General features: G+C 40.9%; 1 protein-coding gene across 3 annotated transcripts in view; it reads left to right on the top strand.

Annotated features, from left to right (window-relative positions):
- Positions 1-12478, top strand: part of LOC102190263 (microtubule-associated serine/threonine-protein kinase 4) — a 229174-nt gene that overhangs the window by 175033 nt on the left and 41663 nt on the right. For all 3 annotated transcript variants that reach the window (XM_018065527.1, XM_018065523.1, XM_018065524.1), the window contains 4 exons: positions 178-245; positions 2865-2950; positions 10348-10556; positions 12260-12398. In XM_018065527.1, the coding sequence (XP_017921016.1) occupies positions 178-245; positions 2865-2950; positions 10348-10556; positions 12260-12398 (502 nt within the window). The remainder of the gene's footprint in view (positions 1-177; positions 246-2864; positions 2951-10347; positions 10557-12259; positions 12399-12478) is intronic.

Here is a 12478-nt window from a genome sequence, read left to right as displayed (position 1 = left end):
GTTCACTCAGACTCACGTCCATCGAGTCGGTGATGCCATCCAGCCATCTCCTCCTCAGTCATCCCCTTCTCCTCCTGCCCCCAATCCCTCCCAGCATCAGGCTCTTTCTCCCCTCCAATTGCAATAGTCCTGTTTCTCTTAAATCTTGCCTTTTTTTTTTTTTTTTTTTCAATTTAGAAATGGCTCAACTGGGAAACTATGATAGCGGGACAGCAGAAACACCAGAAACAGATGAATCCGTGAGTGTAAGTCTCTTTCTTGATGAAGCATGGTGTTGGTTTTTCTGTTTATGAGCATCTGGAGATTTTGGCTGTGTTAATTACTTTATTTGTTCAACACATATTTATCGTGCTTCTATAGGCAAGGCACTAGGTATACAACTTTAGCTCCTCTCTTCAAAGAGAAACAAGTTAATACAAGGAAATCATGCATGAGAAGATCAAAATGAGAAACTTGAAGGAGATCGATGAAGAAAAAGGGCCACGTGTTCCTAGAACATAACATAAAGAGATTTACCTTCATCTCGCCAGTCCAGAAAGATCTCCTAAAGAAGGGATGCTTGACATGTGAGGAGTTACTAGGATGAGAAGGGGCAGAGGGAACATTCCAGGCCAAGGAAACATCAGGAGACACATGATAGGAGAGTGCTTCTGAGGGCTTTAGAGTGGCGGTGACCGAGTAGCCTTCAGCTTCACGTTAAAACTCTCCAGCTCTGCTTAAAACTGGACACAGACCTCCTTGCAGTTCATCTGTGTCAAATCATTTCTTCCGAAGAATAGTGGGAAGCTGTGGTGCTGTGGAGGAAAGGTGTGTGTGTTGTGGTGGCGGGGGTGGGGACGAGTAGAAAGGAGATGACCCTAGTAGTTATAGCGGGAAGAAAGTCACACTGATCGCAGTGCAGGAAATAGATGGGGTGAAGGGAGCAGGCAGGGGGGACCCTGGGGAAGCCATGTAAAAGGCTGCAGCAGTGGCACCGGTGAGAGGTCCTCGTGCTGACGCCATCCTTCCTATTTGTGAACAGGGGAAGAGGAACCAGGATGGGCCACCCCCAAGTGTCAGGGGTGGTGAGGAGAGAGGGGCAGCTGTGTAGCCTGGGGCATGGGAAGCCCAGACTCTGGAATCAGGTTGCTAGATTTCAAGCCTGCCTTCACTTCTCACTAGCTGTGGGAATCTCTCTATACCTCAGTTTCCTCATCTATAAAATATATATGAAAAATTAACTGAGGTAGTCTGTGTGAAATGGTTAGGACAGCATCATGTTGTGAATGCTAAATAAAGGCAACTTTTTAATTAGTTTCATTATAACTGCCAGAATTTTGAATGCACTAAAGCTGAAGTTCCTTTGAGCCATCTAGCAGGCAGTTGTGTGTAAGGTGCGGGATCTTCCAGCCCTCAAAGGGAGAGTTTCTGGAGGATGGTCTAGGTGGCTTAGGGAGTCATTCACATGAGTAGGCTCCAGTACTCTTGCCTGGAAACTCCCATGGACGGAGGAGCCTGGTGGGCTGCAGTCCATGGGGTCACTGCGAGTCAGACACGACTGAGCGACTTCACTTTCATGCATTGGAGAAGGAAAGGGCAACCCACTCCAGTGTTCTTGCCAGGAGAATCCCAGGGACGGCGGAGCCTGTTGGGCTGCCGTCTGTGGGGTCGCAGAGAGTCCAACACAACTGAAGTGACTTAGCAGCAGCAGCACGGGAGTAGGTGAGGAAGAATTAATGAGACAAGAGATTGGTTCAGGGTCTTTGCAGCCCGAGCTGTGGAGAGCAGTCAGAGTAGAGTAGCTGAACAAGTAAGTGGTCCCAGCCTTGGATTATGTTTCCTGAGGTAGAGTGCTGGCAGGGATGAGTAGACCCAGGTGCTGTGGCCAGAGGCCAGGGAGAAGTAGGGAAGGGAGCTGTTTGAGATGAGGAGGCCAGGTAGGCCCGGACCAGGTGGTTTGGTGAGCTCTCTGTGTAGATGCTGAAGTCATCCTGGATGGTGAGAGAACCCCGGGTTGAGGAAGGTGGGGAGGTCAGTCTAAGTCTTCCAAGGATGGTGGGCAGCAGGTCAGCGGGTGCCATCTCTGAGCGGGGCAGGATTCCTCAGAGTCATGGAGGTTCTTCCAAAATTATGAGGAGGGGATTCTGGCCTCTGCAGAGGAAGCAAAATGACTGTTAACTCCCTCTCAGTGTGAAGATACATGGAGCGTGAGATGATTTTGTAGAGAAACAAAACACTGTTTATTCTTTGAGCTGAACTTTCAAAAGGGCTGTCTTTTTGAAAATTGGTATCTAAACCAGGGTAAGACTTACAGTGAATGGAAGTAAAGAAAGACAGGCATGCTCTTCTTGGCCATCCCAGTCATTGCCAGCTGCCTTCTCCGGACAGGAAAGGTTGCCGTAGGAGTGAAATAGGCATGCTTTGGGTCAGGGGCAGAGAAGTCACATGATCCACTGGCCTGCATAGAGCCACTCCGGCCCATTCTATTCTGATTGACTAAAAGCAGAATTAAGCTTTGGCATTTTGGATTTAACATCTTAAAACTTTAAGATGACTTTAAAGACTTTAACAGACTAGGATGAGGTTCACCTGAATACTTTACAGAGGTAAATTAAAATCAGAAATTTTCAAAACCTTGGTGCCTCTGTCTCCCGGAAATGAGATTCACTTCAGTGACACTGAACCACTGTCCTGAGGAACAGTTCATCAGCGCTGCTCTGGAAGACTGATCTTTAAAGTTGTCCGCCAGGTTCCTTTGGCTGTAACACTAAACTTTAACATATTAAACAAGAGAGCATCTAATTCAGATATTAGTTATTTTGCTGCTAAAATCATTTTCTTAAATTCTGCACTGTTTTTTTTAACATCTATATTTTGTCTCCAAGAGCTCTAATGCTTCCCTGAAACTTCGAAGGAAACCTCGGGAAAGTGATTTTGAAACGATTAAATTGATCAGCAACGGAGCCTATGGGTGAGTAATTCAAGAAAACTATTGTGTTTTAACACACCTAAGAAATATATTCTTCACATTGACCTTATGCCAAATAGATATTGTTGGGGACTTTAGTTTTCAGATCACTGCTCCTTCATTGATGGGTATAAGGTGAAGCCCAAATCATTTTTCATTGGATACCTCATCAGAAAATATTTCCAGTGACATGGGTGGGAATTATTGTAGAGAGTTGGAGAGAAAGACTTTAGAAAGCAAAAATTTCTAAAGTAAGGGAACATTTTTGCATATGCCTGTTTCTGTGTAGATATATAGATACATATACACATCTGGCTGTGTATTTATATATATATATATATTTGAATATATATAAATTCATTTAAAGCGTTTCTTCTTGAGAATTAGCCAATATTTCCTGCCTGACCAGCAGTCAGCATTGGAAGAGAAGAACTTAAATAAGAAGGCTGATTGAAAATATAAAGTAATACAATTCTTTGTCTTTCTGTTACACCAGAATTTTTTTTTTCAATTGGCCTGTATGCTATAGTCTGATCATATTAGTGGTGCCCCTTCCTTGACTCAGTTTTATAGACACAGAGTTTCTTTCTCATGGCATAAGGTCAATACTGACAAGATCCTTCTTGAGTTACTAATAATTTGGAAGGATAATTCATACACAAACTGTGTCCTGATCCACTTTAGACAGCCCAGAACTCTAGTTTAATTAAGTATTAATCTCAATTCCATCTGTAGGTGGAGGGCAATAAACCATCCCATAGACATTTATTGCCATTTATCACACACACGAGCAGATGAGATAGAAACGATTTTTGTTATGCCACAAGGGATGTTTCTTCTTACAATTTTTTTCACCTCTAATATTTTCCACACCATTAACTTAGTGAAGAACTTAAATATTTGTGAGTTCTTTCTATGCTCCACTGATTTGTTTCCAGGATTATGTCAAATGGCATACTTCCTGATATGGCTTATAAATGCTTTCTGATGTTTGTTTGTGTGTTTTTTTTTTTTTTTTGCACTGTTTTATTTTTTTCAAGGACCTCACTGAAACTCTTTTGCCTAAGAAGATCGTTTTTAGCGTGTGGTTGTTTGTGGGTTTTGTTTATATATTGTTGGCTTTTAGTCCATTTTCATTCTGGGGATCCTCTGAGGATTTCTTCTTTGATTAGAAAGAAGACTGAACTTTGATTTAAGGGATCTGTGGGTATGAGCACTGCTTGATTTTATTGGAAGTGAAATTCTGGCATAGGATTGTCGGTGAAGCACTTTTATAAAATTTGAGCAAATATCTTAGCTATATATGGAGTTCTAATTGGTTGAGTAAACTCATTTGTAGTGCAATTAAACCACTGTATAGTAAATGAGGTATATCACACTTTGGGGAATGGTTGGGAATATACAAGAAGTTAAACAAGCTGTGAATCCGTAAACACCCAGGACGCAGGCCAAGTCATTAATGGGCTTACAAGCTGCCTGCGGGAGCCTCTGCTGATCAGCCAAAACTTTTTTTTTCTCTTTTACTTTTCTCCAAGTTGATCTCTCACTATGTTTCCGACAGATTTCCTCTAAGATTTAATTATTTTGAACTTAAAGTTTGAATCGAGCCACACCCATTGGCCCACCCGATCAGGATGCTATGGTGGGCTTCTGTGAACTGGCTGAACAGATGGATCCCTTGTGGGCCATGAATTGAAGCTGTTCAAGGCTCTCTTGGGCATCCCTGTAGCCGAATCCCCTGCTCACATCAGTGACCTGTTCTTTGACTTTCAAAAACTGGTTATGCTGGAAACTAACCCTTTCCTTAGAGAGAGCTGTAACAGGTCAGGATTTTCTCAACATCCCTACTTAGTGACAGTTCATGGCAGGAAGGGGCTTCCCTGTTGGCTCAGATGGTAAAGAATCTGCCTGCAATGCAGGAGACCCGGGTTCGGTCCCTAGGTCAGGAAGATCCCCTGGAGACGAGAATGGCTACCCACTGCAGTATTCCTGCCTGGAGAATCCGATGGACAGAGGAACTGGCGGGCTACGGTCCATGGGGTCGGAAAGAGTCAGACAAGACTGAGTGACTAACGCTTTCACTTTCACATGACCTGAAGCATTTTACCAATTTGATAAGCACTGAATTTCCTTCTCTGTTAGTAGGTTTCAGATCCCTCCCTGGAAGCCGAAACTTCCTTCAAGCCAAACTTAGCACTTTGTAGGAAGTGAACACCTACTGTGTGCCAGGAATTGGACTAGTCTCTTTATATATGTCCTCTTCTCACAAGACCCTTTGAGGTGTTGATGTGGGGAAAGAGGCTTCCAGGCCTGGTCATACATATACTGACTGCAAGCAGAGTTCTTGTCTCCTTTATATTTTGTTTATAACTTTTAGTCATCTCAATTGGGGTATAGAAATCCTTTTTCCATTGAGTACATCCACCAAGATTTTGTTTTTATTTATTTATTTTTAAATATTTTTGGCCACGAGGCTTGTGAGAGCCTAGTTCCTTGACCAGGAATCAAACCCCGGGCCCTTGGCAGTAAGAGCATAAAGTCTTAATCACTGGACGGCCAGGAAATTCCCTCCACGTAGATTTTTAGATAACAATTTTGAGTGTTTTCTAAGTGAAAGAATAAAACTAATCTAAAATTTTTTAAAGTAAGTAAACTGAAAAATAAAATAAAATAAGTATACTGGATCTGAGAGGCACAGCTCTTCTCCACTTCACATTGCTTTCTTGCCTTGCTGCCCTTTCTTTTTTTCACCCTCAAAAGGCAGTGTCATTTACCTGAGAGACCAGGTGTGCAAGCTGACAGATGCCCCCTCTTGATAGCTTTTCCTCTCAGCGTCTGGACAACACATGCGCTCTCCTTCCCACGTGAGGCTCTGCCCACGGGGATTCGTGTATCAGGCTCTCAGATTCATGAGTAATTGTATATGCATGAGACATTCACACTCCCCATAGGACTGGTTCATTCTGCTCTAGATCCTGCCTGCTTCCCATTCTGCTCCTCCCCGCCCCCACCTCAGTTCTGCTTGAGTGGAGTGATGGTTGGCTCAGCGGGTTGCCCCTCCCGACGCATCACCTCCCATCCTTGAGGCTTCCTATTTCACGGAGGGGTCAGTATAGGAAAAGAGACACAGAGGCCTTTTCAAAGAAAGCAACCCTTGGGGACAGAAAGCAGAGAAATGGGAGCCAAATCAGTTCAGCCTAGTAACTAGACTTGGGCGGTGTGCAACTCGGCCTCGCAGTGTTAGATGTCTGTCTGTCCCACTGCTGTTTGTCTCTATTTCTCTCTCTTTTTCAGCCTCTCCCTCCCTCTCTCTCTCTCTCTCTTCTCTCTCTCTGCTGACTTGAGTAGATCTTGAACACTGACTTACAGGAAGGGAGGAAAGGAGTATATGAGAGTATACTTACTACTAAAAAAACAAATTTCAGCATTAGAAATAATATTCCCAAAGCAGTACCGAAATGTAAGAACATAAACGAAACAAGCCCAGCTGCAGGGGATTCTAATTAAGTCTAAGTTGACTTTTGCAACTTGAACGAGATATGTTTGTCCTGAGGAAATGGTATCTCAGGCTACCTATAGGATTAATTTCAACTGAAATTAATTTCAATTAATTCCTGAGGATTACCTGATTGTTTTAAATAAAACAGCAAGGGGAAGCAGAAAATCAAATCAAATTTTACGAACTGAAAATCTGAGGACAAAGATTGAAGGCCTTTATTAACACTGTACCTAGTATAAGTGCTGGTCAAATTGAGCCTGAGGCTTCTTTCTCTTTTGTTCTTTCATAAAGTCACGTGCAATCCTATTCTTTTTTCCTTCACTTCCTGTTGTCTTCACACATACTGAATTTTTTTGCAGTTATTTATGTAAGAAATGGTGGTGCTTGGTTGAAAATCAAAATGGTGACCTAGGGGATTCCCTGGCAGTCCAGTGGTTAGAGTTCTGTGCTTCCATAGCAGAAGGTATGAGTTCAATCCCTGGTCAGGGAACTAAGATCCCACATGCCTTGTGGCATGGCCAAAAAAGAAAAGAAAGATATAACAGGGGAAAAAAATGGCAACCTACTGATAGTCTAAAAGTAAAATTCTCAATGTCATAGGTCTGGAGATCCTAGCACTAAACCTACTCAATATTAAACACTGAAAGAAGAGATAGTAACTGAGCTATACTCCAGTTGACTCTCAAGAATGGGCAAGTGCTTATATAAAGATACTGGCTTTTTCTTTTTAACATTTTCAGTTCTGAGACTTATTTTAAGAAGCAGATTTTGTATCACAGAAATCCCTCTTCATGACAACATCTGCCAATGCTTGTCTCATATCTAAGCCAAGGCCAAGTTCTTGTCTGTGCTCCCTTTGAGTATGTCTGTTCTATCAGCTTCTGATTAGGAGATGCTCAAGTGTTTTTGAATCTTTTGTTCTACTCTATCCAATTAGTAATCGGAAAAAGGGGGGAATTGGTCAAAGTGTTTGATTCAGAAAGAATGAGTTAAGTTGGTTAATGAAAAAATTAGTCAAAGTAGGAAATCGCCAAAAAATGATATGTACTTTAAACATTTTAACTTAAATATATGTAAATTGACCAGTCTTTGTAAGACCTTTATAAGACAGCTAATATAAACCTTAGTTACATAGTCATTCTTTGGTATTACCTACCTTGGATACTAAAATCCACGGATGCTCAAGTCTCTTAAATAAAATTGCATCCTCTCGTATAGTTTAAATCGCCTGTAGACTGCTTATAATACCTAATACAGTGTAGTGAAGGTCGCTCAGTTGTGTCTCTTTGCAACCCTATGGAACAGTCTATGGAATTCTCCAGGCCAGAATACTGGAGTGGGTAGCCATCCCCTTCTCCAGGGGATCTTCCCAACCCAGGGATCGAACCCAAGTCTCCCACATTGCAGGCAGATTCTTTACCAGCTGAGCCACCAGGGAAGCCCAATACAATGTGAATGCTTTGTAAATAGTTGTCAGTGTAGCAAATTCAAGTTTTGCTTTATCGAGTTCCTGGAATTTTTTTTAATGTTTTCAGTCCTCAGTTGGTTGAGTCTAAGGATATACAGAATACAGGGATACATAGAGCTGACTGTTTTATGTTGTTTGTTTCCCATCTTTAGCTTCTTTATAGGTGAAGCAAAAACTGAAATCAATCTGTGTCTAGATTTGTATTATTTTCTTAACATTTAGAATCTTTTCACTTTACTGAATTGATGGGAATTTAATTAGTTACTCACATTTATCAGTACTTTCCCAAGTATTCCATTCAGTTTTCTTATACACAAGGATGTTTTCTTTTTTCACACTCACTTTCCATCAGTTTAAATATTTGTTTAACTTAGTCAGTTATGGTATCAAGCCTAGTGAGGAGAAAAGGTGTAGAAATAAACCCAGCTGGTGGAAGCCCAAGTGTCTGGGCATCCTGAAGAGGACACCAAGCCCACACGGAAAGTAGGGAGCACCCAGCTGGCCAGCCCCTATGCCAATTTATTGTACAGTGGAAATAGGAACCCCAGGTTATTCCTCCAGTTGGCTGTGTAGAGTGTGGTTCAGACAGCTTGTGTGATTTTGTGAGTCAAGGGAAAATATGGATATAATGAGAAGACAAAGATGTACACATTTGATAGAAAGATGAATTCCTAGTTGAGCACTGAAGAGGAAGATGTGAATGTTGATTAAATTGAGATTGAATATACTTAAGATTTACATCAGTGGATCACTCTGACATTTTGGTTCAGCAGGCATATAGGATGTCCTACTCCCCTTTGTGTTCATTTTTTCAGGGACAATGAAAATCACAAGTGGGAAATCTCAGATAACCCTTTGTTTAGGAAGCATCCTACTGGGTAGAGTTGACTGTGACTGATAGCTTCTTAGGTAAATTATTCCTTAGTTTATCATTGCGCTTGTTTCAGGACAGCCTCATATAACCTATTACACACTTCTAATGATGATGGCTCTTTAGGTAAATTATTAAGTATTTGCACATTGCCTCACCTGAGTTCAGACCTGTTCTCCCTCAATAATGAGATAAGTGAGGAGTAACTTACGAGAAAAGGAGCCTGTCCAAGACATTTTCCTTGTTGCTCATTATTTCCAGCTGGGGTTTGAAAGATCTTCCTCCTGATTACTTGTTTTCTGTACATCATTTGAAGCTCCAAGGAGTCCATTGTCTTTTCTCAGACAGAACTGGTTCTGTAGAGTATTTGGGTGAGGCATCTGGCAGAAATTCAATGCAACCTGCTCATTTTAGGGTAAAGTTGCTGGGCACCTCACCTGTGGGTCAGATGCACCAGAAATGCCATATACTCTGGACCCCTTTTCAGTTGAGAAATGCATTTCCTGTTGAAACAGGCACAGGTGTAACTCATGCTGAGGTCTGTAGTGAAGAAATATGCTTCTCTTTGTAGCAGGGTGGGCGGCCCCCTATGACACGCTTCATATTTATCTAGAAATTTATGTGTGTATGCTAAGTCACTTCAGTCATGTCCAATTCTTTGCAACCCTAAGGACTATAGCCTGCCAGGCTCCTCTGTCCACAGGATTCTCCAGGCAAGAATACTGGAGTGGGTTGCCATGCCGTTCTCCAAGGGATCTTCCCAGCCCAGAGACTGAACCGGCATCTCTTCTGTCCCCTGCATTGGCAGGCGGGTTCTTTACCATTAGCGCCACCTGAGAAGCCCTATGAAAGCTGCTGCTGCTGCTGCTGCTGCTAAGTCGCTTCAGTCGTGTCCGACGCTGTGCGACCCCATAGACAGCAGCCCACCAGGCTCGCCCGTCCCTGGGACTCTCCAGACAAGAACACTGGAGTGGGTTGCCATTTCCTTCTCCAGTATGAAAGCTAATGTGAAGTAAATTACTCTTAAGTTGGAAGTCAGCTACATTAAGAAGCTGTAATCTATGGTCTCTTTTTGTAGATCTCATGTGTATCATATAGAAAATTATGGCTTTAGTCAGTTGTGAAAAAAATGCCTAATAGATATCTAATGCTAGAAAGGCTTTAGCTCAGAATATGGATGTCCTTTTTTTGTTGTTTTCCTGTTCTAACTTATATATTGGATTTTGTTCTATTTATGAAAAAACTGAAAACAACAGCTAGCTATTGGAAAATAGCTCACTCTGGAGACTGTCCATATCCTTCAGCAGTGAAATGAATTTGATGTCTTATGTGTGACCTGTAACCTTTATTGAAACGATAAAAAAAAAAATCAATCTAGCCAAAGGACTTTGACCTGAAATTGAATGTTGATAGTTGCCAGCATAGCTAATGTGGGCTGAATCCCAGCTGTCATGTGAACTTAAAAAAAAAAAAAGTGGATGATCACATCCACCTACATGGCTTATTGTACCCAGAAACATTCCCTCTTCCTTTGAACCCCAACTCCTTGTGCTCCTTTTCAGGGCAGTCTATTTCGTTCGGCACAAGGAATCCCGGCAGAGGTTTGCCATGAAGAAGATTAATAAGCAGAACCTCATCCTCCGCAACCAGATCCAGCAGGCCTTTGTGGAGCGGGATATCCTGACTTTTGCAGAAAACCCTTTTGTTGTCAGCATGTATTGCTCCTTTGAGACCAGGCGCCACTTGTGCATGGTCATGGAATATGTGGAAGGTGACTGTCTTTGTGTGGCTGATGTTTTCTGTACTTGTGCTTGACAGTGGTTGTATCCGCAGAGGAACCGAGGCTGGGCAATGAGATGGCTGTATTCCCAGTCATTATCTTCTGATAATTGCCTGTAAAGTGCCAGCTCTATTATAACAAAGGGAAAATTAGTGCTATTTGAAAAAAAGGTTGTTTTCCTTTTTAAATAGCCTTTCATCCTGAGTACCTCCTCTCAATTGGTCATTAAAGTTAGAATATAGGTGATGGGATTTTTCCTACTTATTTTTATCACGTATCATAAAATCATTCATTACAGTGGATCCTCTTAAGGAATGTATTAAATATATGTCCTTTTCATTCTATAGTATGAAATTGAGTCAGAAGAAAGATACATTCAAGAAAATCTAACTTCTAAAAAAAAGTACCAATAAACTTATTTACAAAAGCGAAATATGCTCACAGACATAGAAAACAAATTTCAGGTTTTCAAAGGGAAAGGGGGAGGGGGAATAATTTAGGACTATGGGGTTAACAGATACACACCACTATATATAAAATAGATAACAAGGATTTAGTGTATAGCACATGGAACTGTATTCAATATCTTTTAATAACCTATCAATGGAAAGAATCAGAAGCTGTACACCTGAAGCTAACAACATTATAAATCAACTACAGTTTAATTTCAAACGGCTTGTTTTTCTTTTGGAAGTTCATGGTCTTTTAAATGCTCCAAGAAATGTTATTTCCATCAATTTTACATGAATTGTTTGAGTGTTTCAGTAGCCATGACTTATTAACATAAACAAAACTATAAAATGAATAGGTAAGCAAGGGCCAAAACAGTTTTCAAAGCATCTGATTTAAGCCCTTGTAATTATTTGAACAGAATCCCAAAACTTTACAGTTTGAAGAAATATTAAATAGCATTTTCATTTTGCAGATGAATGAACTGAAACCCAAGTTTCACTAGATATTTAGTGGTAGATACAAGATGAAAACATAACTTGTATGACTTCTACCCAGTGTTCTTTTCACCACACCAGTACTTTATTAACTTTTGCTGTGGTTATTTTAACAACAATCATTAATGTTTATCACATGTTTAATTAATGTGTTGACAGCATCATGAATTCTTTACATAGATTACTTCATTTAATCCTCACAATAAAAGGGATGATGTTATTCATATCCTGACATAGCAGACAAAAGGACCAAGACCAGCTTGCCTAAGATGTCCCCACCTGTAAGAATCAAAGCTGGAATTTGCACTCAGGCAGCCTAATTCCAGAATCCATGTTTTAAAATGGTTTATTATATATTTTTTAATTAATTTATATATTTTAATTGGAGGCTAATTGCTTTACAGTATTGTAGTGGTTTTTGCCATACATTGACATGAATCAGCCATGGGTTTTATTATACTTTAAACTGTCACACTGTTCCTAAAACACATCATTAGTTCTTCAACTTTTTGTTTCAGTTCAGGTCAAATCTGCTCCCTCGTGAGCAGTGCTTCTTAAATAGAAGTCTGTATTTTCTTCACAGTACATCTGAAGTAGAAACATGATTACCTAACACAGTCTCCACTTAGGAGCATGATGGACTTTGTGGTTAGAGGCCATTCTGTTTTGAAATTCTGCAGTCTAAACTGGTGGTCTTTAATCCCAGCTGATATAGTACTTGCTAAGTCTTTTTCTTGTGTTTTATAGGGGGTGACTGTGCTACCTTAATGAAGAACATGGGTCCTCTCCCCGTTGATATGGCCAGGATGTACTTTGCTGAGACGGTCCTGGCCTTGGAATATCTACATAATTATGGAATTGTACACAGGGATTTGAAACCAGACAAGTATGTACACTGATGCAATATGTCTATTTTTCACATAATACAAATTTTTGTCTTTTTTTTTTTTAATTGGTTTTTCCATA

The sequence above is a fragment of the Capra hircus genome, chromosome 20 (genome assembly GCF_001704415.2).
Source record: "Capra hircus breed San Clemente chromosome 20, ASM170441v1, whole genome shotgun sequence".
Classification (NCBI taxonomy): Eukaryota; Metazoa; Chordata; class Mammalia; order Artiodactyla; family Bovidae; genus Capra; species Capra hircus.
The sequence above is the reverse complement of the archived record's forward strand: the minus strand, read 5'-3'. Positions and strand labels throughout refer to the sequence as shown.